The 26,795-nt window shown below is 42.7% G+C and overlaps 1 protein-coding gene across 1 annotated transcript; it reads left to right on the top strand.

Annotated features, from left to right (window-relative positions):
• The first annotated feature begins 274 nt into the window (after positions 1–274).
• Positions 275–17,603, top strand: LOC133089626 (UDP-glucuronosyltransferase 3A1-like). The gene is given in 8 exon segments (XM_061187704.1): positions 275–463; positions 2,708–2,809; positions 7,981–8,095; positions 10,767–11,208; positions 11,210–11,303; positions 13,373–13,603; positions 15,053–15,272; positions 17,037–17,603. Coding segments are annotated over 8 exon segments (1,563 nt in total). The 5' UTR covers positions 275–369; the 3' UTR covers positions 17,302–17,603.
• Positions 17,604–26,795: the final 9,192 nt, after the last annotated feature.

Below are 26,795 nucleotides of genomic sequence, written 5' to 3'. Positions count from 1 at the left end.
TGGGTCCAAGTCACCTGGAGGTAGAGTTGTCATCCACGTGATTTCTAAACGTCTCTACCATTCCTGGTTCAGAGTATTTTCCAGGCAGGGAGGGCGGAGATTATGTGAACAGCGCTGGATCAGCTCACTAACCCCTCCTTTCTGCTGCCAAGGTTAGGGAGGATGAGGAGAGACTGTCTAATGGTTTACTCACAGAGGGAGGAGGGGCCGAAGGGCGAGAGGGGACAAACAGAACGGAAGATGGGTAAACCACTCTCTTATTTCTCCCCAAGCCCCCAGCCAGCACCTTTCCTTCACTGCCTGCGCATCAGGTCCCCTGTGCGGGGGCGGGGCAGGGGTCTCCGCCCTGCAGCTTCTACAGGAGCAAGGATGGCGGGGCAGCAGGCGCTGCTTCTAGTCGGATTCCTACTGCCTGGCCTCCTGCTCTCAGAGGCTGCCAAAATCCTAACTCTGTCCCTGGTGGGTAAGTGTTTGGCCAAAGATCCAGAGACCGGCAAACAGCCCTTGGTGAGAGAGTCGTGTGTTTTTCCAGTCTGGAGCAGGTTTGTTACCCAGGCGGGCGGATGAAAAGGGGGGAGCCATTTGTGCGGGTAGGAGCGGGGCTGGGGCCAGAAGTTTGAGATCCAGCCCAGTGCAGGAGGCCCCCGGCCGCCTCCTCCAGGGCGCGGGCTGGACATTCAGAGGCTCACCCTAAACTTCTGGAGGGCGCACAGCAGTTGCCGGTAAAGACTGGGGCTAACTAGCGGTTTGCAGTTCTCGGAGGCCAAGGAAAGGTGCTCCTGGGGGCAGCAGTAATAATTTTCTGAGGCTGCCCAGGAGCCAAGGTGGAGCAGGGGAGATACTACAGTGACAATTAGGAGAGTGGAGTGTTTCACCCAGAGGAATATATCAGGATACAGGGATAATCATAGGAGGGAGCTTCCCCAAGACTTTATTTTAACCCATAGTGGGCTCTCTTAGATCACTTTTACATCACTGAGAATCAGGGGATCTTAGAGCTGCAAGGAACCGTAAATCATCAAATTAAGTCCCCACTAGGTTTTCCTGAGCAGGAAATGAAAGGTCAGGGAAGGGAGGCGCCGATGGCAGGAGCATACGGGACCTCCCTAATGGCACATACCAAATGTTTACTCAGGATTTCCTATCCCCAAGACCATCCTCTCCAAGCTTCCACTGTCACCCACTTTCCAGTGGGGAGTTTTAAAAATCACTTTATCTCTATTTGAAAGCTTTTTTTTTCTTTTTACTTTTGTTTTTGGCCGCACTGTACGGCATTCGGAACTTCCCCACCCAGGGGTGGAACCCGTACCCCGCTGCAGTGGAAGGGCGGAGTCTTAACCACTAGACCACCAGGGAAGTCCTAAAATCTTTTTTTCCTGCTGACTGTTTGTAGTAATAATGCAAGAGAGCTTCCTCACCCCCTAAAAGTACACTGTTCCCCAGCCTCAGGCTCTGAGAGGGAGCTGGTGTGGTTTGTGAGGGGCTGGACACCCAGAAGGCACTGGGGTCCCCAAGACCCTCCACGAGAGGATGAATGTGTAGTTGCCCTTCATCCTGCCCTTTCTCCCGGATCTTGGGATTAAAATGTGGGCAAGAGGTGTGGGGAATTCGTACTTTATCATTTCCTGTTATGTCAGACTGTACAACTTGGTGTATAAAAAAATGAAGAAATAGCTGCACACTATTTCTCTTGCACCACCCGGAGCAGGTTTGTTACCCTGGCGGGCGGATGAAGAGGGAGGAGCCGTTTGTGCGGGTAGGTGCGGGGCCGGGTAGGTACTCCATCCCTCTAACCCCAGTCTCCTAACCCTTGCCATTTGCCATTAATTTCTCTCCTGATTTAGCTTTCTCTGCTGCTGAGAACTTTAGATTCAAGCAAAGTCCCTGTGTTGGTGCGGGTTCTATGAGAAGACCTTAGTGAGATGGAGCTTGCACCTCTCCCAAGGATTGAGCTTACGTTTCCTTAGGATCCCAGGGTTGTCCTAGGATAGATGATGTCCCAGCCACTCATGCATATAGGATCCTGCAGGCCCATCCCATGGACCCCACAGGTATCCTGCAAGTCTATCCCCAAGTCTTAATGGATGTGAAACATTCAGGCCCCAACTGAGAAACTTCCTGCCAAATGTATTTGAACTGCAAGCATTTTGGCTCAAACTGATAGCTCCACGTCCTTCTGCTGTAATGGTTGCTTCTTGGACTCATTCAAGCACCCATATTTCTGGTTCCTACTCTTGCATACTTTCCAAAGAGAAGGATCCCAGAAATAGCTCTGATTGCTTGTCCATTAGGACCCCTTCACACTCACATGCACGGCACCATGCCAAAATTTCCACCAGTGCAGTTATTTCTTTAGGACATGGTGTCTCCGTAAATCCCTGGCTAAAATGCAGTATGTACCTTAGGATCAGGAACTCCTTAGGGCCTAAGCACCGAGAAGCTTGTCACACTGACTTGGAGACCAGAGACCCAATAGGAAATCTTTGATGGAGGTTTGCCACTTGTCAAGGAGCTGGGCCAGCAGGCTCTGGGTGAGTGGGCTAGGGCTTACTCAGAATGAGATGGAGAGACTGACTGATGACGCTCATTTCCTCTACTCCTGTCAACTTTCTGCTTCCCTACCCCTCCTCTCCTGGATTTGTCAGCCCATCAATCTTAGAATCTCTACTCTCATCATTACAAAAATGAAGTTGTGCATTGTTCCTAGGTGGAAGCCATTTTCTACTGATGAATCGGGTCTCTCAGATTCTTCAAGATCATGGTCGTAATGTCACCATGCTTCTCCAGAGAGGAAATTTATTGCTACCAGGTATCTTCCCTGCTAATTCTTGATTGGGTGTATTCCAGGCAAGGAACAGCAATGCCTTTTGCATAGAGGGTCTTTTCAAATAGTTTCTTTAAATGTAACTGGACTGAAAGAATGAAAAGGGTGAGTGTGTGCATGTGTGTGTTTGTGTGTGTGTCTATGTAAGGTGTAGGAAAACTTCTTGGCTCTTTCCACCAGGACTCCATGCTCTGTAGTTCTATGTTCTCCTCCTGTACCTGACTTCCACTCCATCTCAAGCAACCCTCCACACATTATCACAGACCATTTTGGTAATGCTACTTTATAACTTGGCTTGAAAACCTGTTGAACAGATGTGTTATCCATGTATAAGATTTCTAATAGATAAGGATCACTTTTTTCTATAGCATAGATGACTTCTCCTCTTATGGTATCTGAAATTTAAGGAAGTTTTCTCAGGCGGTCCCTTATTTATGCAACTAAGATCAGAATCTGCCACTGAGATGATCTTGTTTTCTTGAAAATTGGTGACTGCCCGTGAGTTTGTGCACACTGATGTAGGAAGTGCCTAAATCCAAAGAGTTTAGCTAGAATGAGCTCCTAAATCTTAGCAACTCCTCTCTATTGACAGAAAAGGAAGCAGCAGCCCTGAGAACTTGAACAATTTACTCAGGGTCACACGGCAGGTTAATAAGTGTGTTGGGTGGATTTAGGACTTTAAGCTCTGGATTGCTTATTCCGAAGTATCGCTCAGGCTTTGATTTAAGAAAAAAAAATACAGTATTAAGCGGACTCTTTGAAGAACAAAATTGTGAGAAATTATAAAACTTTGAAGGTGAGTTCAGGCTTTGTAATTGTTCAGATTGTTTTAAAATAATTCTTTTTCTGTCGAAATTTCTTTTACGTTTTTTATTGTGATAAAATATACATTACATGAAATTGACCACTGTAACCATTTTTGTATAGAGTTTAGTGACTTTAAGTACATTCACATGGTTGTGCAACTATCTCTGCCATCCACCTCCAGAACTTTTTTATCATTACAAACTAGAACTCTGTACCCATTAAAAATAACTGCTCATTACCCATTGCCCCAGCCCCTGGTAAACACTATTCTACATTACTTCTCTAGTAATTTGACTATTCTAGATACCTTATATAGGTGGAATCATACAATATTTGTCTTTTGTATCTTGCACATTTCACTTAGCATAATGTCTTTTAGGCTCATTCATGTTGGAGTATGTATCAGAATTTTCTTCCTTTTTAAGGCTGAATAACATTTTATTGAATGTATATACCATATTTTATTTGTCTATTCATTTGTTGATGGACATTTCTGTTGTTTCCACCTTTTGGATATGTTAGTAATGCTGCCATGAACATTGGTGTACAAATATCTGTTTGAGTCCCTACTTAAAACCATTCTAATCACCTTCTAGATTAAGTTCTGTATGCTTCACTGAGCATCTTTTATATGCGTATCCTTTTGCACTTTCCTTGATAGCAGATCTGATGAAATAGCTGTAGTGTATTAAGATTTAAGTTTTAAAATTGTAATTTAATCTAATGAAAATTTTAAATTAAATTAATTTAAATTTTAGATTAAAAAATACGTTTGGCATGAACTTTGAGAAACTACTCAACTTACCTTCTACCCCTTTAACAAATATATGTACATCAAAATCTATAAACAATTCAGGGAGTTTTTAGATCCATTCAGTCTTATTCTTAGGTTCCAGGTTTAAGTGTCTAGGGTTTCTTTCAATATTCCCTAATCATGGGCATTCCTGAGGCTTTGAAACAGCATATTCAATCTTTACTTCATTAGAAGAGCTAGGCTAGGTGTCTGCAAATCAGGAAAATACATGATTAGGTTATTATTTCTGACCTGATGCTCATTTCAGTGTATGGAATATATGAACCATTTATTAACTATTAATTTGAACACACCCATCTTACTTATTTGTTAATAACTTTAGTGAAGAAATAACATCAGTGGCACTGAAGAAGCAAAGATCTCTAATAACCATACTTGTGGATTCATAAGCTCCAATCATTATGTGAAATCACAATTGGGTTATTGATAGAGGCTAAAAGAATATTGAGGACATGATAGAAAAAGCCTAGATTGCCTTGAACACACTGTTAGTGGAAACGCAGACGTTAAAACTCTGAAAATGAGGACTGCCTCCAAGGGCAATGGCTGCCCTTGCCCTGTTCAGATGCAGGGCTGTGTCTGAGCCGCTTCGTTCCCCCGAAGTGCACACTCTCCTTGGCGATAGCAGCCTTCACTCTAGCGGGGACTGCACTGGAGCAGGAGCCTAGTGCGGGCCTGGGTGTGCACTGGGCTGGTCCCAGGAAACCGGCCGGATCCCCAAGAGTTTCAATCTGCTTCCTCTGCTTTGTTCCTGGGAGTAAGCAAGCGTGTATACACACTCTTCATAAGTGAAGTCTTGGTTTCTTACAGCCCTATGGTAAGTCCCACTGGTTTTCAAACCAGCTAAGGGGATTCATCTTCCCCGTGTGGGACCCCAGGGCATGATAACTTTTATGGAGAACAAAGAAGAACTCTTAGGATGAAGCAGTAAGCCCAGAGGTTAGAGCTTCAATCTCACAGGGCTGGGTTTCAAATCACGGAGGATTGTTTCCAGTCCTTAATAAGAAATTTTGACATCCAAATGGGCCAACAATATTAGTTGGCCCATTTGGATGTCAGAATTTCTTATGACCAGTGACTGATGTTTTCCTTCCACTTTGTTCCATTTAGATTAATAAAATCAGTAACCAGTGTCTTATACCTGCCCCACTATTGTTTCTTGGAAGCAGAAAACTTGTTTCCTGATTTCATAGGTCCAGAGATGGAGAGAAATTTTGCCTCTGGATTGATCATACCCAGACTCTCACCCATACTTATTAAATTATTTGGATGTTATAATTTGGGACATTTGCGCTAATGATATTTAGATGAGATTTTGAACTTTGAGTTGGTAGTGTAACGGTTTGAGACCTTTTGGGACGTTGAGATGGGGTGAATACATTTTGCATGTGGGATGTACATGAGTGTTTGAGGTGCAGAGAGCAGAACATAATAATAGGCAGATAATACCCCCCCCCCCCCCCCCCCCCCGCCCAGAGATATCCACATTCTAATTCTTGGAACCAGTGAATGTTCTACCTTACAAGGCAAAGGGACTTTGCAGATGTGATTAATATAAGGATCTTGAGATGGGGAGATTATCCTGGATTATCCAGGTGGAGTCAGTGTAATTACAAGAGTTCTTCTAAATGAAAGAAGACAACAGGAGAGTAACAGAAGGAATGTGATGGTGGAAGGAAAAGTCAGAGTGATGTGATTGCCAATTGGAAGGAGGCTACGAGCCAAGGAATGCAGGCAGACACTAAAAGCTGGAAGAGGCAAGAAAACAATTGTCCCCTTGAGCCTCCAGAAGGAATGCAGGCCTGCCCACATCTTGCTTTTACTCAGATAAGACCCATTTTGGACTTCTGATATCCAGAACTGTAAGATAATAAGCTTGTTTTTTTTGCCACTAAGTTTACAGTAAATCTTTGCAGCAACAATAGGAAACCCATGCAGCCATCATAGGTGGTCAAGTCACTCCAGGAGGCAGGAGAGCAGGTTGCTAAAGGCAATTTTGAGGGGCACTAATTACAGTACCTATTGCATTGTGATTTGGACAGATTCTAGATGTTTTTTATTTGGGACCGTATCCAAAGTGGGCTGATTTTCAAACAATGAGCATACATGGACTTAAGTAAAACATATAAATGAGAAATATGTTGTCTCCAGAATGCAAAAAGAACTAAAAGATGTTGGACCTGTTGAAATATTATGGTGTCAATAGTTGTTTCTTGACAATGTCAGTGATAGAAAAACCTTAGACTGACCAAATCTTTCCCAGGAATTTCACTTAGGTACTGGATCTTGAGCTTTGTGTAGGGAAAATGGCACATCCCTTCATATGAACTACTTTGAGAATGTTTCTGTCTTGAATGAGTGTGTGAAATGAATCTCCTTGGAGGAGGATGTCCTTAATGTAATTAATACCTATGCTCCTGGGGAAAGTTGGATGTGGTTAATATTTTGCCAGCAAAGATTGTGGCCAGTGGTAGAGCTGTTGAAATGTCCCACTGGCAACCAATTAGAGGTATACTGTGCCTCTTCCAAAGGGAAGGCAAACTGCAGTTGAGAGCCTGGTAAAATAGGTACTGAACAGAACATATTAGCCAAATCTATGACTGCCAAGTATTTTCTAGTAGATCCTTGGATAGAGTCAGTCATTTCACTGAGGTTGGATATGGGAGCTGTAATGTGTGGGACCATGCAATAATCTGTTCCCAGTCCCTATGCACAATTTGGTTGGATGTCATGACTGATATAGGCACAAATGCATTAAGAAGAGTATGGAAGGTTTATTACTCAAATAATAAGGCCTTTTTGAAAGAGCAGGACAGGTTCCCAAGCCCCTGAAAAATGGCTATCGAGAGTAGGGAGGGATGACTAGCTTGAATTTTTATTGTGGGCAGGGGGTTGGGATGTGGTGAGGGTTCCGCCTCATGGGCCTGACTTGCATGGTTTGAAACTCCCACTTAGGGCCATGGGAGGGAGCATGCAGACTTTCTTACCAGTTTTCCCAGGTAATGCACAGAAGAGGGAATGAGAGATAGGGCTTGAAGCCGGCTAGCAGTCAAACATCAGCATCAAACATCAAACTCATGGGTAATCGAGGAGAAGCCAAGTTGGTACGTAGAGGTGCAGAAGACTACTATTTTAATTAAGCCATTCAGTACTTTCTACTGAATCACAAACTATTGGGTTATATCACTTTAAATAATGAAGTTGAATTTTTCTAAAACAGAAAGAGCAGAGGCTCTGGAATCAACCTTGACAAATTATCTTAAACTAATTAAGTTTATTTTCTCAGCAATAAAATGAGACAAATAGCTATACATCCAATTAAAGCTTTAAATGGAAGTTTCCATAATTTAAACTAAAAAGCATTCCTGAATCATTGTAAGGTTCTCAAGAAATACTTTCAGTATACAAGATTGAATAAGAAAGCAACCAAATGGAAAAAAAATAATTCAAAAGACACAATCGAATGTTGGTATCATTCTAATGTTAATCCATGTTGTGTGACACATTTAACATTTAACCCATTGTTGTTTCTTAGGTTTTAAAGAGGAGGAGAAATCATACAAAGTTATTAACTGGTTTCTACCTGAAGACTATAACAAAGAATTTAAGAAGTCTTTTCATTTCTTTATGGAAGAAACTTTTGAGGGCAGGTAATTTTTTAAATTATTTGAACTAAAGAGTCACAATTTTGGTAATATAAGTGAATGGGTGGATGCTTGGACTAGGATGTGATAAAGGGATGGTTGGATGGATGGAGAGGGGGAGGGAGAGAGGAATGAATGATGATGATAGTTGGGTAAACAAGTATTTCACACCAAATCCTCCATTCCAGCCATTGGAGGCTTTCCCTTGCTCTGTCCTTTCTCTCTTCTACTATAAGCATGAAGGTATTCCTGTAGCAACTGGGAGGTAGTTTCTTCTGGGACTTCCTTGCAACACTTCACTTACAATCTTTGTCTATAATCTCCCCAACACAGAAGCATAGGTACCTCAACCTCTCACTGTTGGTAGGGAAATCAAAGACACCTTTCCATTTATTTTTTTCCTTTCTCCTCACATGTATTTATTAATGGAGAAGACTTTTAAACAACAATTTTGTAGAAGTTGAACTTCTGGCCATGTAAAGTCCTTTTAAAATGCAATCAACCTCGTGCAAAATAAGACATGAAGCTGACTCCTTTTGCTTCATCTGGAATGGAAAGGAACACATAACTCCTTACTCATAGACACAGAAGTGAAAAGACAGAAATCCATGCCTATCTGGACTAATTACAGAGGACTAATCCCCTCTTTTCTTCTTGAAAATCTATTTACTAATAAAGGTACTGCTTAAATCTGACTATTTCCATAAAACCTCCTTTCCTCACTCAAACGGGAAGACCATAGTCCCTCTGGGATAGGTCTGACCTAACCTACTCATCTGATACTTAGTCTGTACCGACTTGCGATGTTAGTTGTACATTTTAAGTATATGCTTTGTCTATTCTCCCCTAATTTCATATTTTTGAGGACAGATATAGGTAACCATGCATTCTTGATATTTTTCTATTTGTTAGCTTAACTTTAACTATGATTAACAAATTATATTCTAGGAATTTTTACAGCATTACTGAAGTTATCCAAAAGTTTTGGTAACCACTCCTTTGTTACGTGAAATCTTTAAAACACAGTAGGGGATGATTTGAGCCAATCACTTTCATTGCGTGACTTGAAGTTAACCCTGAAGATCAGACAGAGATATGGATATTGCTAATGACTTCTCAGCCTCTGTACAATCTCTACCTGGGGCACAATGGTGTAAAGGTGGACAATTATAACTATGCCAGGGTACCGATTCTCTTGGTCCTCCATGCAGCCAGGAGGCCTCTGATGTCTTAAGCCCTTGCACTTATTATCTCTAGTATCTTAGAGTACAGATGGATATCCTATTTCCCTATATGTTGTACAAACAGGAAACAGGGTCATAATCTATATAGGCAGTGATGGGAAAGCGTTGCAAGAAGATAGGTTCCTGGAATAATCCCATAGGCAATGTCTTAATTACATGTCAGAAAGCTTTGCCATTATCTTCTCTGTATACCTTAGCCTGCACTGAAGTGGAAAGGCTAATCATATGTTTCAGAGCCAGGTTTCTTTTTCCTTTGTTTAACCTCTGGGCATAGAAAGGTAGAATTCCCATTTCTAGCTGAGATTTTGTTCTAATATCATCAAATAATCCCTTGGGTGAGGAAATCTGTCATATGTGAATACACAGTAATTTAAAAAAAAATAGCCTATATTGTCAACATTTGTGGGATTGTGTCATCAAGTGACTTCCACTGTTTTGCTAAGTAAACAAGAAAACCACTCATAAAAGTTCAGTATGTAAGTGAAGTTTAAGGAAATTGTCGCAGAATTTATCAAGTAGAAAGAGATCTGTGAGGTCTGCTATGGTCAAAGAAACCTACCAGAGCAGAAGCCCCAATGATGGCAATTCATTTTCAGTGAACATAATTCATCTGTGCCCATGGATTTCAGGAATTGAGAGTTCAAAGATATATTTTCTAGGAACTGGCATAGAGAGTGTTGGGGATTTGGAGCAGTGAGGAAAGGGAGAGGGGAGGAAGGGAACACTCTCAAGAGCAGAACATCTGCCCAGAGTGACTAAGGTACATATTTATGGACAGTGGTAGAATAGGATGGCTGCTCTTGGGTGTGGTCTTACTTACCTGGAATATTTTCTTTGCATCCCAAGATTCTTTTTTTAAATTGACGTATAGTTGATTTACAGTGTTTCAGGTATTCAGCAAAGTGATTCAGTTCAGCTATACATATATATGTGTATATATATATATTCTTTTTCAGATTCTTTTCCATTATAGGTTATTACAAGATATTGAATATAGTTTCCTGTGCTATACAGTAGATCTCTGTTATCTATTTTATATATAGTAACATGTATCTGTTAATCCCAAATTTCCAATTTATCCCTTCCCCTGCTTTCCCCTTTGGTAACCATAAATTTGTTTTCTATGTCTGTGAGTCTATTTCTGTTTTGTAAATAAGTTCATCTGTATCATTTTTTAAGATTCCACATATAAGTGATATCATATGATATTTGTCTCTGTCTGACGTACTTCACTTAGTATGATAGTCTCAAGGTCCATCCATGTTGCTGCAAATGACATTATTTCATTCTTTTTTATGGTGAAGTAATAGTCCATTGTATATGTATAACACATCTTCTTTATCCATTCATCTGTCAGTGGATCAAGATTCTTTTATGTATTGTGATATTAACACTTCCAATGAATATTTATCATGTATTTATTTTTCTTACAGAAGCACATTTGATCACGTTTTAACTATTTTGGAGCAACTAGGGCTTCAGTGCAGTCATTCGCTAAGGAGAAATGATACTATGAATTCTTTAAAGAATGAGAACTTTGACCTGGTGATAGTGGAAATTTTTGACTACTGTCCTTTCTTGGTTGCTGAGAAGCTTGGGAAGCCATTTGTGTCCATTCTCCCTTCCTCATTTGGCAGTGTGAACTTTGGACCACCAAGCCCCCTGTCTTATGTGCCAGTATTCTATTCCTTGTTAACTGACCACATGGACTTCTGGGGCTGAGTAAAGAATTTCCTGATGTTCTTTGATTTCTCCGTGAAACAGTGGCAGATCCGCTCTATGTATGACAACACCATCAAGGAGCATTTCCCGGAAGGCTCTAGGCCAGTTTTGTCTCATCTTTTAAAGAAAGCAGAGCTGTGGTTTGTTAACTCCTGACTTTGCCTTTGAATTTGCTCTGCCCCTGCTTCCTAACACGGTGTATGTTGGAGGCTTAATGGCCAAACCTGTTAAACCAGTACCACAAGTAAGTAAAACCTGAGGATATGGATTTCATGCAGAGAGGTCAGTGCAGAGCTAGTGACTGCCTCTGCCACTGGGATCCTGGGAGTGCATAAGGTAAGGCAAATGAGGCACCAGGGCATCCTTTTAAAGGAAGGATGCCCTGTCATGCAAGTACAGACTTAGGACTTACACAACCCTGAGATTGACCTCCTTAAATACTATACCAGGGTCTTCTCTTGCCTCACCTTAATCCTAGCCCTGGTTGCATAAGCCTTTTAGTAAGTTGAAGTTTACATTATCGTTTTGTATGATCACATGTATAGTAAGCACATAATAAGCATCTGTCACATGCAGGAATTGTTAAGGGGATGAGTTACAACGAAACACGCAACACTGTGAGACAGGGCGTGACCAAGGGGGGGGAGCGAGATGTGGGACTGACAGTGAGAACTCAGGTTTTATCTCCAGCATCCCCAGACTGTAGAGTCTTGGTCCCTAACTTCGCCTAGGCTTCCCAATTTGATTGATGTGGGGTCAAGCCTGGGCACTGTGAGTTGTAAAAGCTGTGCAATCAGTTTGAATGCATAAACTCAGAACCACTGCTGTGGAAATTTTCAAAATGGAGTGGAGCTAAGATGAATTGGTTGCCTCTTATCTATCAACACAGGCTTGCAATTTTATCTTCTATAATCTCTTGCCACATAGAGGGAAGTATGATAAATTTCATTTTTATAAATGAGGGGACAGAGCTCAGGTGGTGTAAGTGGCTGTCCCACTATCATTTATTTCAGAGCCAGAGAGCCCTGATTTGGCCTGGGCCTTCCAGGCACCAAAGTGTCTACCCTTCCTCTACCGACCTTGCATTGAGTGAGCAGGAAGAGTTGGGGAATGATCCTTGGGCTACACGAGCTCTGAGTTTGTGGAAGGATTCTTTAGGAATGGAGCTGGTTGGAGAGAACATGGGGCCCAAATTGTGAAGATGAAGTGAGATGTCTCTGGTTTCCCTGGGTGACTCCAGCTGGACTAGAGAGTGGAAGATGCAGTTGCACAGAGGTAGCCAGGCCAGGTTGCAGGAAGCTTCACCTAACAGGAGGGTGAGTCAACCCTGGCCACAGGCCTGGGGGAGGGAATTGTTAAGCAGGAGCCTAATGGGAGTAAGGATTGTCATGGCTGTGAGATAACAGGGACTTTTTCAAAAGATTTTCTCCTCGGCATTTTCCAATTTTTATATAATGGTTTTATGTTGCTTTTTAATTATAACAGAATGACAAAGCTGTTGTCAAAGTGGTCCTCTGAGATGGTAAATCAGACAGTGTTATGCTAGATGGAATCAACCCAATAGGGTGAAGGGCTAGGTGCTGGGGGTGGGGGAGCCATGGAAGTCCAAAGAGAGTCAGGATTCCTAGAAATATTTGGAAGAATTGACAAAATGTGTTAAAACCAAGATTACAACATTAGGTCAGAAGTGTTCTTCAGAACTGCCTAGGGGACTTGAAAAGATACGCTGCTTAGGGATTGGGCATTGCAGATTTAAAAAAAATCTTTCCATGTGAATATAATGTGAAGTCAAGTGGGTGAATCATTGAGGTAGGAGATGAACTGCAAAGATCAGTGACTAAGAACAACATGGGATATCGGAGGAAAGCGTGCTACATGGCGCATGGGGTGTGGGTGGCCAGTCACCTCCCCATTCTGCTTCCATTTCTCCTATGCCAGAGGCCTTCTCCCAGCTTCTCCAGTCTAGGCTGCAGATGTCCCACCTCCCTCTGCTGGACCCTGACTCCCTATGGTGTTCTTCCTTACCCTACCACTTCTGGTCCGGCTTTGGAAAACACCCAAGTGGCCATGTCTCCATGGACCTAAAATGAGTAGGGTGTCTATGATCTCCTTGACAGTAGGGTGAATGTTTCAAAAATGAAAGATGTTCACAGCAGCACAGTGGGCATGAGCACAACTGAGAGTGCTGAGCTGTCTCAGGACAGCGAGCTCTAGGAATGACGGGAGAGTGTGTTTAGTAAATGGCTGACTTCATTTCATGGCTGTCTAGGCTTTCATGAACATTGTTCTCCTCTTTCTTTTCTCGCCTCTCTCCAAGAATATGAGAATTTCATCACCAAGTTTGGAGACTCTGGTTTTGTCCTTGTGGCCCTGAGCTCCATGGTGAGCATAATTCAGTCCCAGGAGATTCTCAAGGAGATGAATGCTGCCTTTGCTCGTCTCCCTCAAGGGGTGATATGGAAGTGTAAGCCTTCTCATTGGCCCAGAGACATCAAATTGGCAGCAAATGTGAAAATTGTGGACTGGCTTCCTCGGAATGACCTCCTGGGTAAAGACTGCCCAGGACTGCTTCTTTCTTCTCATTTACATGTCTTTAGGATCATTAGGCCTCTGATCTCTAGTTGGATAATTTCATCAGCACAAGATAAGTCTTTAGAGGGCAGGAATGGAGCAGCCAGCTGGAGCTCTTGGGGAATCAGGCTATACTTCCAATGAGATCAGGTGCCAAAACAGCTATTTGCCCTTCATTCTTTTCTATCCCAGGCCTGATGTCTGCAGCCAACAAAGTCACAAAGACCTACTGCTTTTGGTCTTGAACAAGGTCACCACAAAATAATCCTAAACAATCTGTGAGCTCTGAGAACACATACCAGGGAGCACATTGCCACTGTATTCAGTGGCTTTATGTGCACTGTTCACCCATGTTCCCTTACATACACACAGACACACACACATATCTTCCTTAGCTACTAAGGTGTGAGCAACTCATACATTCACAACACTGATGCCAATGTACCTGAGTGCCAAGCTGAGCAACCTCCTGGCCAGTTATTTGGCACACTGAGTCTCTGATACCAGAGAATTTTCTCACCCACAACAGGTTATCTCTGTGCCTAGTGCTGCTTCTTAGAGACCCCTCACTGCCATAGCCACTGACTGGATCAGAGGCTCATAACCAAGATTATGACAAAATAATCTGTAGAATTTTAAAAACATTCCTGTTTCCACGTCTGCAAATGTATTTCTTTAAGTCTTGAACATGGGATATGATTCTCATTTCAAAGAAGAAACAAGGAGGTTCTCATGCACATCCCAGTTGGCCAGCACAGGCTGAGATGAACTCTTCATTATCAACAATCACTTTAGTTAGCTCTAAATAAGCAAAGGCTAGCAAATACTGATGTGCAGAGTCCAGTCTTTGCTTTCAAGTGGCTTCTCATATATTTAAAAAGAACAACACATACAGTGTAAGTTTTATGAGTGCTACATGAGTTGTGATGTCAATGAATGTGTCAGGAATTCGGAGAAGAGGGTTATTATTTGGTGGTGAGAAAAGTTTGCTCAAGGAAAGGAAGAGACAGAGAGAGACAGAGATAGACATAGGGAAACACAAAGAGAAAACAGATGAGAGAAGCAAAGAGACATGAGGGGATAGAGAGAAGGAATGGAATGATGGAATGGATAGATGGAATGATGGATGGATGGATGGATGGATGGAGATATATGCCTTGCTTAGCACTATTCTCTACAGAATTCCCTGGGTTCTGAGTCTTCCCTGGGTTCTGGCTGAGTCTTCCCTGGGTTCTGGCTGAGTCAAGGAGTCTCTATACACAGGCAAGGCTTGGAATCCTTGGGTGTGTAGCAAGCAAATTCATCTTCACAATGGCTCCAACACACTTTAAGTCCCATTGGTATTTTCTTCTGCCTTTTCTGCTTTCCTTGTTGTTCTGAAACTTTTCATCCTGAAATGCTCTGCTGTCTTTGTTATTTGCAACAGGGCACCCTCACGTCCACCTTTTTGTCACCCATGGTGGGATAAATAGTGTCATAGAGGCCATCCAACATGGCGTGCCCATGGTGGAGATTCCCCTCTTTGGAGACCAGCCTGAAAACCTGCTCCGAGTAGAAGCCAAAAATTTCGGTGTCTCCATCCGGTTAAAGCAGATCAAGGCTGAGACATTGGCTCTGAACATGAAACAAGTCATAGAGGACAAGAGGTGTGCAGCTCTCTGGGCTTGTGGTTACTTACACTGAATGAAGATGTAAACCACAATGGGCACCGTGTGGGTCTTTTTTGCAGTAAAACTGAAATTTCCAGGACGTGAAATAATATGTGTGTGATGCTAACAGCTGACTTATTTCCTATGAGAGGAAGACTAGAGCAGTTTAGGTTAGATGCTGAGAATGATTTTATACCTTCTAGTTGTGAGGAACCTGAACTACTGACACAGGGTGTCTTTGAGAGGTCTTCTACTTTGGAGGTGCTTATAGTAGAATTCCAACTGAGGCAGGAGATTGCCTTTCTGTTCCCAATATCCCATACTGCTCCCCACCTCAGCCGTTTTGCCTGTGCTGCTCCCTAGAAAACACATTCCCTTCTCTTCACAGGGTTGGCTCCTTCATGACATTGAGGTCTCATCCCAATGTCACCTGCTCAGAGAGACTGTCTTTCTCTGATAGTCCTAAAGCCTTCTCTCCTATCCACCCCAATTATAGCACATTATTTTTTTCTTAACATGTCACAGGATCTGTAATTGCCCATTTCTTTATGTTTTAATTTATTGGCTGTCCCCCACACTAGAAAGTAGAGAGTAAGCTCACCCAGGACAACAGCGTGTGTCTCGTGTTTTCTGCTGTGTTCCCAGGGTTCAGCACAGGGCTTGCCACAAAGTAAGTTTGAATGGATTCCTGTTAAGTGAGTCAGTACAAAAGGGCCCATTGATCTCTTAAGAAATTTTCCAACCAGCACAATAATCTCATGTGAAGAGGAAAAATATATTTTCTTTCTTATAATGAAGAAGGACTAAAAAAGTTAGAGCTTCAAGGGCACAAACCCGAATCATATCTCAAGACTTAGCATTACTGCACAATGTTATGGCACATAGGAGAACTGCAAGTAGTTCTTGTTAGGTGACTGAATAATAACCGCACTGCATGTGACTCCTAGCCCCAGAAAAGTTGTTAAGCTCTGGGGGTCAGATAACCCAGAAACTTTATGCATATTTGGTATCTCATGTGTTTAAAATATTCATTTTCTGATGAATGGGTTTGTAACTTTCACTGGATTTTCAAAGACCTAAACTCCAAATGTGCATGATCCACTGGCCCTGTGAAGGAGTCATCTGGGCTGGGATAGTCCACAGACATTGGACATCAGGGCTGGCTACGTAATTCATGTGCCCTTATGTGAAACGTGGAGACCCTTGTCATAAAGTTTAAGGAGTTCAAGAAGGTGACAGCAGAGAATTAAATCAAGCACAGGCCCATTTAAGGGTGGGGCCCTGTGCAAATACACAGGCTCATAGCCCATGAAGCCAGTGCTGGTCAACATGATGCTTTGAAGGAGCAGGAAAATGCAGATATCTTCCTGGGCTGCAGTCCCCAGAGTCACATTTGTTATCTAGCCCAGACACCAGCACAAAGTAGATGCTCAATAAATATAATGGTTTCCTGTAGTATATCTTAAGCCTCCTTGGGGTAGAGATTAGTCCTTACAGACTTAGTCATTTTTTTTATAGTTTAGCACTTCCAGCACCAAGCATGGATCTTTGCATGCAAATATCAGTTTGAACTTTTTAAAGGGACCCAACTAGACCATACCAAGGCCAGGCCAACAACTTTTCCTTGAAAGGGAATCTTTTGTGCATAATTTGGGAAGTGTGTGTGTGTGTGTGTGTGTGTGTGTGTGTGTGTGTGAGATGCAAGGTCCCTAAGACTTCTGAGACCACTTGAGTAACACCTCCCCCTTTCTCTGCCAACAGGCAGAAATCTGCCATGGTGGACACCAGCATCATGAAGCGCTCCCACCCCCTGACCCCCAGCCAGCGGCTGGTGGGCTGGATCGACCACATCTTGCAGACAGGGGGTATGGTGCACCTCAAGCCCCACACCTTCCAGCAGCCGTGACATGAGCAGTACCTGCTGGACGTCTTCTTGTTCCTGCTGGCGGTCACCCTGGGCACCGCGTGGCTGTGTGGGCAGCTGCTGGGCCTGGTGGCCAGGTGCTGTGTGGGACCAGGAAGCTAAAGAAGGCCTGAGGCCAACTGGAGCCTTCGAAGGTGGTGTGTTTGGGCAGAGTCAGCATTTCTTGGCATCTCCCACCAGTTTTGTCAACCCTCGTTCTCCACATCCTATCCACTTGCTATTTTGCTACAAATTCCTGCTCACTGGCTTCTTCCCATTGTTGACTTTAAAAAAATATATGCACAACGTGAGAGTTGCGAGTTAAGTTTTATTTGGGGCAAAATGAGGACTGTATCCTGGGAGACAGCGTTTCAGATAACTCTGAGAAACTGCTCTGAGGCGGCGAGGGGAGGGGCCAGGATATTTAGGAGTTTTGCAACAAAGAGCATGTAATTGGGAACATCAAAAGAGTATTGTTAAATAAAGAAAACCAGATATCTCAAGTTAAGGAATTTAGCACTTTTCTATGTATGGGAAGATGCAAGAGTCTGGGCTCACCGAAATCATTCCTTTGATAATGCACCTCAGCTGTCTGGGGCCTGTATTTTTACGTCCTGAGTTTCCTCAGGGCTCACTGCAGGGAGTGGCTGCAGTCTGATGGCTGCTACATGGTAGGTATTCTTTTCAGCCCTGAGTTTCCTCAGGGCTCACCAGCTCACATTGGAGGGCTGCAATCACTGGTGACTGTGACATCCTTTGTTTATTGATATGGCAGGAAATATTCCATTTATAAATACTCCATTCCATTTATAAATAGTCCATTTATCACCATGATTAGAATACTTTACTGAGCCCTTGTGGCCTTCTTTGTTTTCAGTCAGCAAAGGCTGTTCTGTGATTCCGTCCCTGGATAATTTGGACCAGTGACCCTCAGATCTGAAGCTTTGAAGCCATCTTCCTTATCACGCCCTTCTTCATGGCACTGAGCCTGAACCATTCCAGCCTCCATGCCCAGCATCTTCTCAGCCTCCTTCCCTCACTCCACTCCACCACTTATCATGGAATAACCCCTAAGGCAGGTGCTTTGCTGATTCTTTTGTTTTCTATTTGCTTCTCCTGCAAGCTCTTGTCAAAGCTCAGGAAGCCTGTCCTGGGCATGCGCATTCAGTGCCAGACACACCCTTGCCTGTGTCCATGGTCTCTGCCTTGGTTTCTGCTGAGCACTCCTTCTTTGCAGATCGGGTGTGGAGACTGCAGGTTGGTCATGGGCTGAAATGTCCCTGGTCTCCGCTTTTCATAGCTGTGAGCTGTCTTCTCAATTTTCCTATTAAAATAAATGAAGTCATGAGAAAGAAGATAATTTCTTCTTTAAACTGAGAAGAGCCTCTCCATAGCTGAGCCTTTCTGTACTTGACATACTATTGGGAATTGCATTCACTTGATAGTAACAGAAACCAGAAAAAAGTGACTGGAACAGCTTAGAGTTTTCTTTTCTTTCTTCTTTTTCTCATGTAAAAGAAATGTGTATTGGAATTCCCTGGTGGTCCAGTGGTTAGGACTCTGCGCTTTCACTGCTGAGGTCACGGGTTCAATCCCTGGTCAGGGAACTAAGATCCCACAAGCCATGCAGCATGGCCAAAAAAAAAAAAAGTGTAGGTAGGCAGGCCGTCCGGTGGTGATGTGGCAGCTACATGATGTAATCAATAGTCCGGATTTCTTGTGTGGTTGATCTGCCTTCCTTAGTGGGTGGTTTCATCCTCAAGGTCACCCTGATTTTCAAGGTGGTCATTTTAGATCCAGTCAGCACATTGGAATTTCAGGCAAGAAAAGGGAAACTTAAGGAAAGGGCATAAAGCAGGTTCATACCAGCTGAGTTAGCTTCTTTAAAGAGGTTTCCCAGACATCACAGCTACCCAAAGACTTCCAGTGAAATCTCATAGACAGACCTGTGTCACGTGACCATTCCTAGCTGCATAAAATGTCTAAGAAGTGTCCTCCAGCCCCGACTTCCCTGCTGGGTACATTACTACTCCAAGTAACTGGGGGGTGGGGGGGTGGCGAAGAGGTGTTAGAAAGAAAAAAAAGGACAGTGGATAATGGGAGGAAAGTAGAGCCTTGGTCACATGTGGAAGGCAGCAGGGAGGGGCTGGATTGAATGTTACGTTTCACCTGTGACCTGGTGACTCAGTGACCTCAGGGACAGTCTTATACCCACTGTAACTGCCTGTGGGTGGAAAGCAGACCTTTCTGAGTAGTGAACATTCAAAATAAGAACAGAAATCTTTTACCAATGTGACATGTGTTATGCTTTCCAAGTTCTTTCATCTCCTTTCTGCCATTTAATGGGATACATGTGTCTAATCCATCCAACCAGAAAGAAGCAGGTACCACCGGGGCAACCACAGAGAGACAGGAGAGCCATTGTGCAAATTAAGACAACAGCAATAAAACTTGTCCCCATGATGGATGCCTCCTCCTGCCAGAGCACAGGGCTTGGAGAGTGGATGGGCTGATTTTAGCCCCACTGGCCCCTCTTGTGAGCACCTCTTTGCCATGAATAATCTGCCCTACCACAGGGGGTCCTGGCTGGTGTATCCCTCCCACCCAGGGTGATTCCATGCACATGCATGCAGAAGGCACTTGGATCTGCTAAGGAATTCTCTTGGGAAATTTTGTGGGGTTTTTTTTTTTTTTTTTTTTTTGCCCCTAAGATCCAGGAAGGCTCCTTTCTCCGTGCTGGGCTTTAAATTAGTTAATCATTTATTTTTTATTTTTTATAAGTCCTTAAATGAAATGTTTCAAATTTATAGACACACATCTGTCAGAGTAGATTTTAAACAAATTTCATCTCAAGGTAACAGTGAGTAATAATCAGATAACACTTGCACTGGTGATTCAGTCCCTCGGGTTTTATTTTTTTCCTGATTTAAAAATCCAAGATGGTACAGATGAACCGGTTTGCAGGGCAGAAATAGAGAACAAACATATGGACACCAAGGGGGGAAAGTGGCGGGGAGCGGGGGTGGTGGTGGGATGAACTGGGAGATTGGGATTGACATGTATACACTAATACGTATAAAATAGATTACTAATAAGAACCTGCCGTATAAAAAAATAAATTAAATTAAATTAAAACAAAAAAATCCAAGATGAATTTTGAGAGATCTTTTTGTATTAGAACATGTACAAAGAAAGGAAGGTTCCACAAACAAGGGCTGTGGACACCTCTTGGTGGCGGGACCACCTCCCTTGACTGTAGATGAGACCCTTGGGAGCAATGGCACCTGGTGACAACTCTTCCTTTCTCATTTGTGTTACTGAGAACTGAGCTGCATCTGTCCTCTAACTGATTTTACAAATGAGTAAGCCTACAAAACATAGCAGAAAAGTGTGCCAGAGCTAAAGACCAAATAATAGTTCACTTCATTTCACTCCTTCCCCTTTTTAAAATTTATCTCATGGAATTTTATCGAGCTAAGGCTTGATATTCCATCTTCCTTTAGTGACCATTTATGAGCTTCATATCATCTCAGATGAGAGTTACTGTTACTAGAAAGTCAATTGCAAACAGTAGCAGAAAGCCTCAGCAGAGCAGCTTAAGCCAGTAGCCTTCAAACTGGGCTACCTTCACCATAATGTGTACATGAAGATTTCCCAAGGGCTACATGACACAGAGTTTGGAAGTGGTAAATTTCCACCTTTGTTTACTCTAGTTTCCTAAAACTGGTCTGCCTGACAAGGTGTTGTGTTTGGTTGGCAGATCCTCTGTCCTGCCACACTTTTCACAATTTCCTGACTCTTATTTTACAGAAGAAATGGACACCTTTCACCCACCCCCATTCTCCGCATGGTACATTGCCCCAGGGTCGAAAAGTAGGGGTACCAAATGAACAATTCAAAATCTAATGACTGAGCCAGAAAGTCTTTAGAATTCAGATGATTTGTAATTCTTTGTTTTTAACAAAATCCAAAGGTGAATTGTGATTTTTCAGCTGACAGACCTTTAAAAGTAACTTTTGGTGGTAGACTGCTGTGAGAATAGCATATTCATGTGGCATATTATTCTGAAGGTGTTCAAAGAATGAAGGTGCATCATTTTCAAGGTGGTTCATAACAAAACTCTTAGTGTTCCTGCTACTTATCTACGTGAATAGTTTTTCAGTGTTTACATAACTAAGAGATATTGATACAAAACTGTCTCATTTCAGAAGTAGATAATGTTTATCTAAAGATATATAAATTAATTTAAAAGAACTGAAGAAACAGCCCCTCATCTCATTGTGAGATATGTCTCCAATAAAATTTTATAGTTTGTGTTAGGTGACTATATGTTTTGAAATATGAAATATGTTTACGTAGCTTTGACCAATTTAATGCAAGTATTAAAACAAAGAATGATAATTTAGTAAAAATATTAGGCTTTTAGAGGCTTATTGTTATAGGAACTATAAATATTAATTTGAATACGTATTTTTGATCCTTAAGGCTATGAGAGAATACTCTATACAATTCTTTTAAGCATAATGATACATAGATTAGAAATAAATTCTCTGGGGAAAGTGGAAAATAAATAAAAATTCAAGAAGAAAATGGAATGATGTAAAATCCCCTGCCCCAAATTATTCTGAAGCAAATCCAAAACATCATAATACTTCATCTGTGTCCCAGAATGTATCTGAAGAGCCAAGGTATCTCTTTTTAAATAACCATAATAACATTGTGATGCTTCTCCAAATGAATAGTAACTATTTAATATCATCAAATATTGTGCTCCTATTTCTCTGATATTAATAAATTTTTAGAGATCATTTGAATCATGTCATCTAAAATTTTAATACTCCTGATATCTGACCCTCCCATCTCCTTCCTTGTGTGATTTTCTTAGCAGCATTTGCCATTAACATACTATATATTTTATTTATTACTGTGTTTAGCATTTGTCTGCCTAGCAGAAGACTACCTGAAATAAAATTGGTTAGCAATATAATTGTTGAATACAAATAAGATTGGAGTTAGACAAAAAAAAATTATTTTGCTGATACATTATGAGAGGTACAAGATAACATTTGGGCTGGAGACTTGTAATGCCTATAAAGGTCCACTTCTCTCTCTCTTTCATCACAATGGCCATGGTTGTGTAAAGGATGAATCATCAGGCGCTCCCACCCCCTGACCCCTGCCCAGCACCTGGTTGCCATCCTCCAGACCGGGGGTGCAGCACACCTCAAGCCCCACACCTTCCAGTAGCCATGGTATGAGCAGTACCTGCTGCACGTCTTCTTGTTCTTGCTAGTGGTCACCCTGGGCACCTCGTGGCTCTGTGGGCAGCTGCTGGGCCTGGTGGCCGGGTGGCTGTGTGGGACCAGGAAGCTGAAGAAGGCCTGAGGCCAAGTGGAGCCTTGGAGAGGGTGTGCTGGGGAGCCACTGGTTCTTTGAAGGCTTCCCACAGCCCTGTACACCTCTGGCATCCTCCCCTTCACTTTCTCTTGATAGGACACACGTTTCTCCTATTTTCTGCCTCCTTAGAAATCTTTATGAAGAACTCTTGGGTTTCTTTTTAAAAATATTGTGGTAAAATATACACCACATAAAATTACCATTTAAGGGAGGGGATGAGGAGACAAGGGAGGAGCAGTGAAGAAACAATAGTATAGCCTTGGGGGCAGGGTCCTGATTCCCCCTCAAGAGATATACAGTAAGTCCCCTACATACGAACCTTCAAGTTGCAAACTTTCAAAGATGTGGACGTGTGTTCCATCAACATCAGGTGTGAGTGAAATTGCAGCTTGCCCTCCATCTCCTATTGCTGACAATCCTTCAGCTCTACCATCTCCCACCTCCTCTCCCTCCTCCAGTCAGTAACTCTTCTTGCCTGTTCACTCGATGCCAGCCCCTGGATGCCCCTGTTGTACTGTACTACTGTACTTTTCAAGGTACTGTACTGTAAGATTAAAAACGTTTTCTTTATTTTTTGTGTTTGTTTGTTTTTCATGTATTATTTGTATGAAAAGTATTATAAACCTATTACAGTACAGTTCTAGCTGATTGTGTTGGTTGGGTACCTAGGCTAACTTTGTTGGACTTACAAACAAATTGGACTTATGAATGCGCTCTCGGAACGGAACTAGTTCGTATGTAGGGGACTTACCATACATAACGTTATCTGTGAGCTCCTCTGCAGAGCTAAAACCCCCACCAAATGGAAGACCTGATGAAGCCCTCTTGGTTCCAGAGAAGGTCACAATTCTCCCATCATCACCTGACGCCAGATGATCTCCGGATTGAAGGAATGCGGGCCCTGCACACACCCTGATCCTTATCAGCAACCCCACCCCTGGACTATATAAGACTCTCACAGGCACCCCCCACCCCTGGGTCGGGACACACAGTTTTGACGGCATTAGCCCACTGTGGCCCCCTTTGCCTGGCAAAGCAATAAAGCTATTCTTTTCTACTTCACCACCCCCCCCCCCCCAGATATTGTGGTAAAATATACATCACATAAAACTACCATTTAACCATTGAGTATACAGTTCAGTGGCATTAAGTACATTCACATTGTTGTGCAAATGTCACTACCATCCAATTCCAGAACGTTTTTCATCTTTCCAAACTAAAACTCCACACAGGTTAAAGGATAGCTCCCCATTTCCCATCCCCCTTAATCCCTGCCAAGCTTCTAAGCAACCCATGATCTACTTTTGTGTCTATGAATCTGAACTTGAGCTTCTGGATTGCCCCTGACCAGCTGACACTTCTACTCAGACCAGCCTGCTTCAGCCTCCCTGTCCAAGAGGCTTCTCAGGCTCTTTCCCAATTTCTCCTTCTTTCACTTTTCATAGAACTCACATGAACTATTCGGCTGATTCTTCCATGTGGGCCTTCTTCTTGCATCTCCTTTTCATCTCGCCTCACAGCCCGGGAAGCCTGGTCTCCGTCCTGCAGGTCGGCAGGGACACCCCTCCCAGGACCCCGTCTTTGGTGTCTGCCCGAGTCCCCTCCTGCGCAGAGCACCTCCTTTGCTGTCAGGCCTGGAGCCTGCCTTTGGCCCACAGCTGATGCTGCTTGTTTCCCACTTTTCACAGTTGCCTCCTCAAGATCCCCACTCGAATAAACGCGGTCACGGAAACCTAAAAGTGGAGAAATGGAACTTACATGTAAGGCTTGGGGCCTCAGGTCCAAGAACCATGGCTGTGCCCAAGCCTCTTGATTTAGGAAACATTCCATCTGCCACCTCATGTAGCAGAGAACATCCCTACGCGTGGTAAACCCTTAAGGATGACATTCAGTTCCTAGTAACAGAAACAAGAAAAAAAGAATGGCTTAAACACTCTGGAGTTTTTGGTTGTTTTTTCTTCCCTGGACACAACCTGGAGACCGGACGTGGAAGGCTGGTGTGGTGACTCATCCTGCTGTCCACAGCTTTTTTCTTTTTTTTGGACTTTTGACCTCCTGTCCTATACTATTCTCCAAGTTGCCTCTTGGGTTTGTTGCTCTCATGAAATATTTTACCTTCAATTATCGTGTCCTCCTATTTACTTTTGCATTCTGAAATGGAATTAAATTCCTCCTTAAAAGTTCTAGTGTATGGTATCTAGTAGATTAAAACATGGTAAAGAGAATATTAGAAACAAGGGATGGCCCTGGAAACTGCAATTCTGGATTGCTTAATTCTGGGATGTGAAACACATCTTGAAATAATTCAAATGAAAACATGAAACAGTTACTACAAATGCTCCCTGCAGAAATAGGAAAATGCCCACACCTGCCAGTGCCGGGATGGGATTTGCCTGGTTGTATGGACAGCTGGGTGCCTGCTCTCCACCCATTTCTGTGAGTTCTCAGGCTGCAAGTGTGTCCCACACAGTCAGGAGCATGTCACATGCAGAAGTGTGTGTGTGTGTGTGTGTGTGTGTGTATGTGAGCTAAGGTTTTATTTCCACAATTCTTATAAAACCTCTTAAACTGGTCTTTGGCATAAGTTCCTTGAGGGACAGATATGCAGCCCTCTCTGTGTTGTCATTGGAATGAATGGCCAGAATTGCATTCCCCTCGTAAGCAACACAGGGACCTAGGGATGAGGCTCCCTGGCTTGTAACTCCCTCTCTCCTGCTCTCACTACAAAATCCTTCCTGATCATCTGGTAACTCAGTGAGGCCAACTCTTTCTAGGCTCTGCCCCAATCCATGAAATCTGATCAATAGCAGTCAATGGGCCAGAACGATGCCTCCAGTTTGTTTCCGCCAAACATCCTACACAGGGCTGGCTGCCAGCATGGCCTTCATGACCTGGAAATCCGATCTCATCACTCCGTGATTAAAATCCTTTGTTGGCTCCCACTGCAGGGAATACAAGGCCTCTGTGATCTCTCTCTGGCTACCACAGCAGGCACGTCTTGAGAATTCTGAAATAGACCCCCAAATATGTTCAGTGGATTTTTGACAAAGGTGCAAAGACAGTTCAATGGAAAAAAGAAAAATCTTTTCAGCAAACTGTACTGGAACAATTGCATTGGGTTGGCCAAAAAGTTCGTAGTTACCACAACACACCTACTAGAATGGCTAGAATTTAAAAGGCTGACAATACCAATAGTTGACAAGGACATAGAGCTACTGGAATCCATACGTTCCACCGCTGATGGGAACGTAAAATGGTACAGCCACTTAGGAAAATCTCTATACAGTTTCCCCAAAACAGTTAAGCATCTATGTGCCAAATGACTAAGCCATTCCAATTCTAGGTATTTACTCAAGTTAAATGAAAATATGTGTCCACCTGAAAACTTATACACAGATATTCATAGCAGCTTTATTTGTAACAGCCTTAGCCTAAGAAAAAACGAAATGCCCATAAACAGGTGAATGGATAAACAAGTTGTGGTATATCCATAAAAAGGACTATTGCTCAGCAGTAAAAAGGAACATGTTACTGATGTACACAACTATATACATGGATCTCAAAATGATCTTGCTGAGTGAAAGAAGCTGGACTCAAAGAAGTGCCTCCTGCATGATTCACTTATATAAAATTCAAGAAAATGTAAACTAATCTCTACTGAGGAAAAGGAGACTAATGGTTGCATGGGGCTGTGGGCTGTGGGCAGGCGGACTGTGAATGGGGTGATGGAAATCTTTCCAGTGGTGGCTTTGTAGGTGTATATATCTATCAAAACTAAGTGGATGCACTTTGTTGTACACAAGTTAGACCTTAAAATTGATTTGAAAATCTCTATGGGTGAGATATGCTTTTAAGTGTTTTTCTATTTGGGTACCTTAAATTTTAGTATTTGGGAATTATTGTTCCATTTGAATATAACTGAAAATGCAAATACATTATACCTTCCAAAACAGTAGAGCTGGTACAGTTTTGAAAAGGGAGGAGATATGTGTGTACAAGAAGTAAGGTCATTTCCTGGAGAATCAGAGGGACTAATGGTAAAAGCCTAGGATCAGGGGTCAAGTTCACATACTCAGACCTAATGCATGTTTATTTTATGAGTGGAACCTGGGGTCTTCCATAATGATAACACACAATTACACATTTGAAAAATTATAAGCACAGGCAAGATATTTAATTTTTGAGCTTTAATGGACATTAAACATGACATAAACTAAGGA

This window comes from Eubalaena glacialis, chromosome 4, assembly GCF_028564815.1.
Source record: "Eubalaena glacialis isolate mEubGla1 chromosome 4, mEubGla1.1.hap2.+ XY, whole genome shotgun sequence".
In the NCBI taxonomy this organism is placed as follows: Eukaryota; Metazoa; Chordata; class Mammalia; order Artiodactyla; family Balaenidae; genus Eubalaena; species Eubalaena glacialis.
Note: the sequence above shows the minus strand (reverse complement) of the source record. Positions and strands in the feature narration are given on the sequence as shown.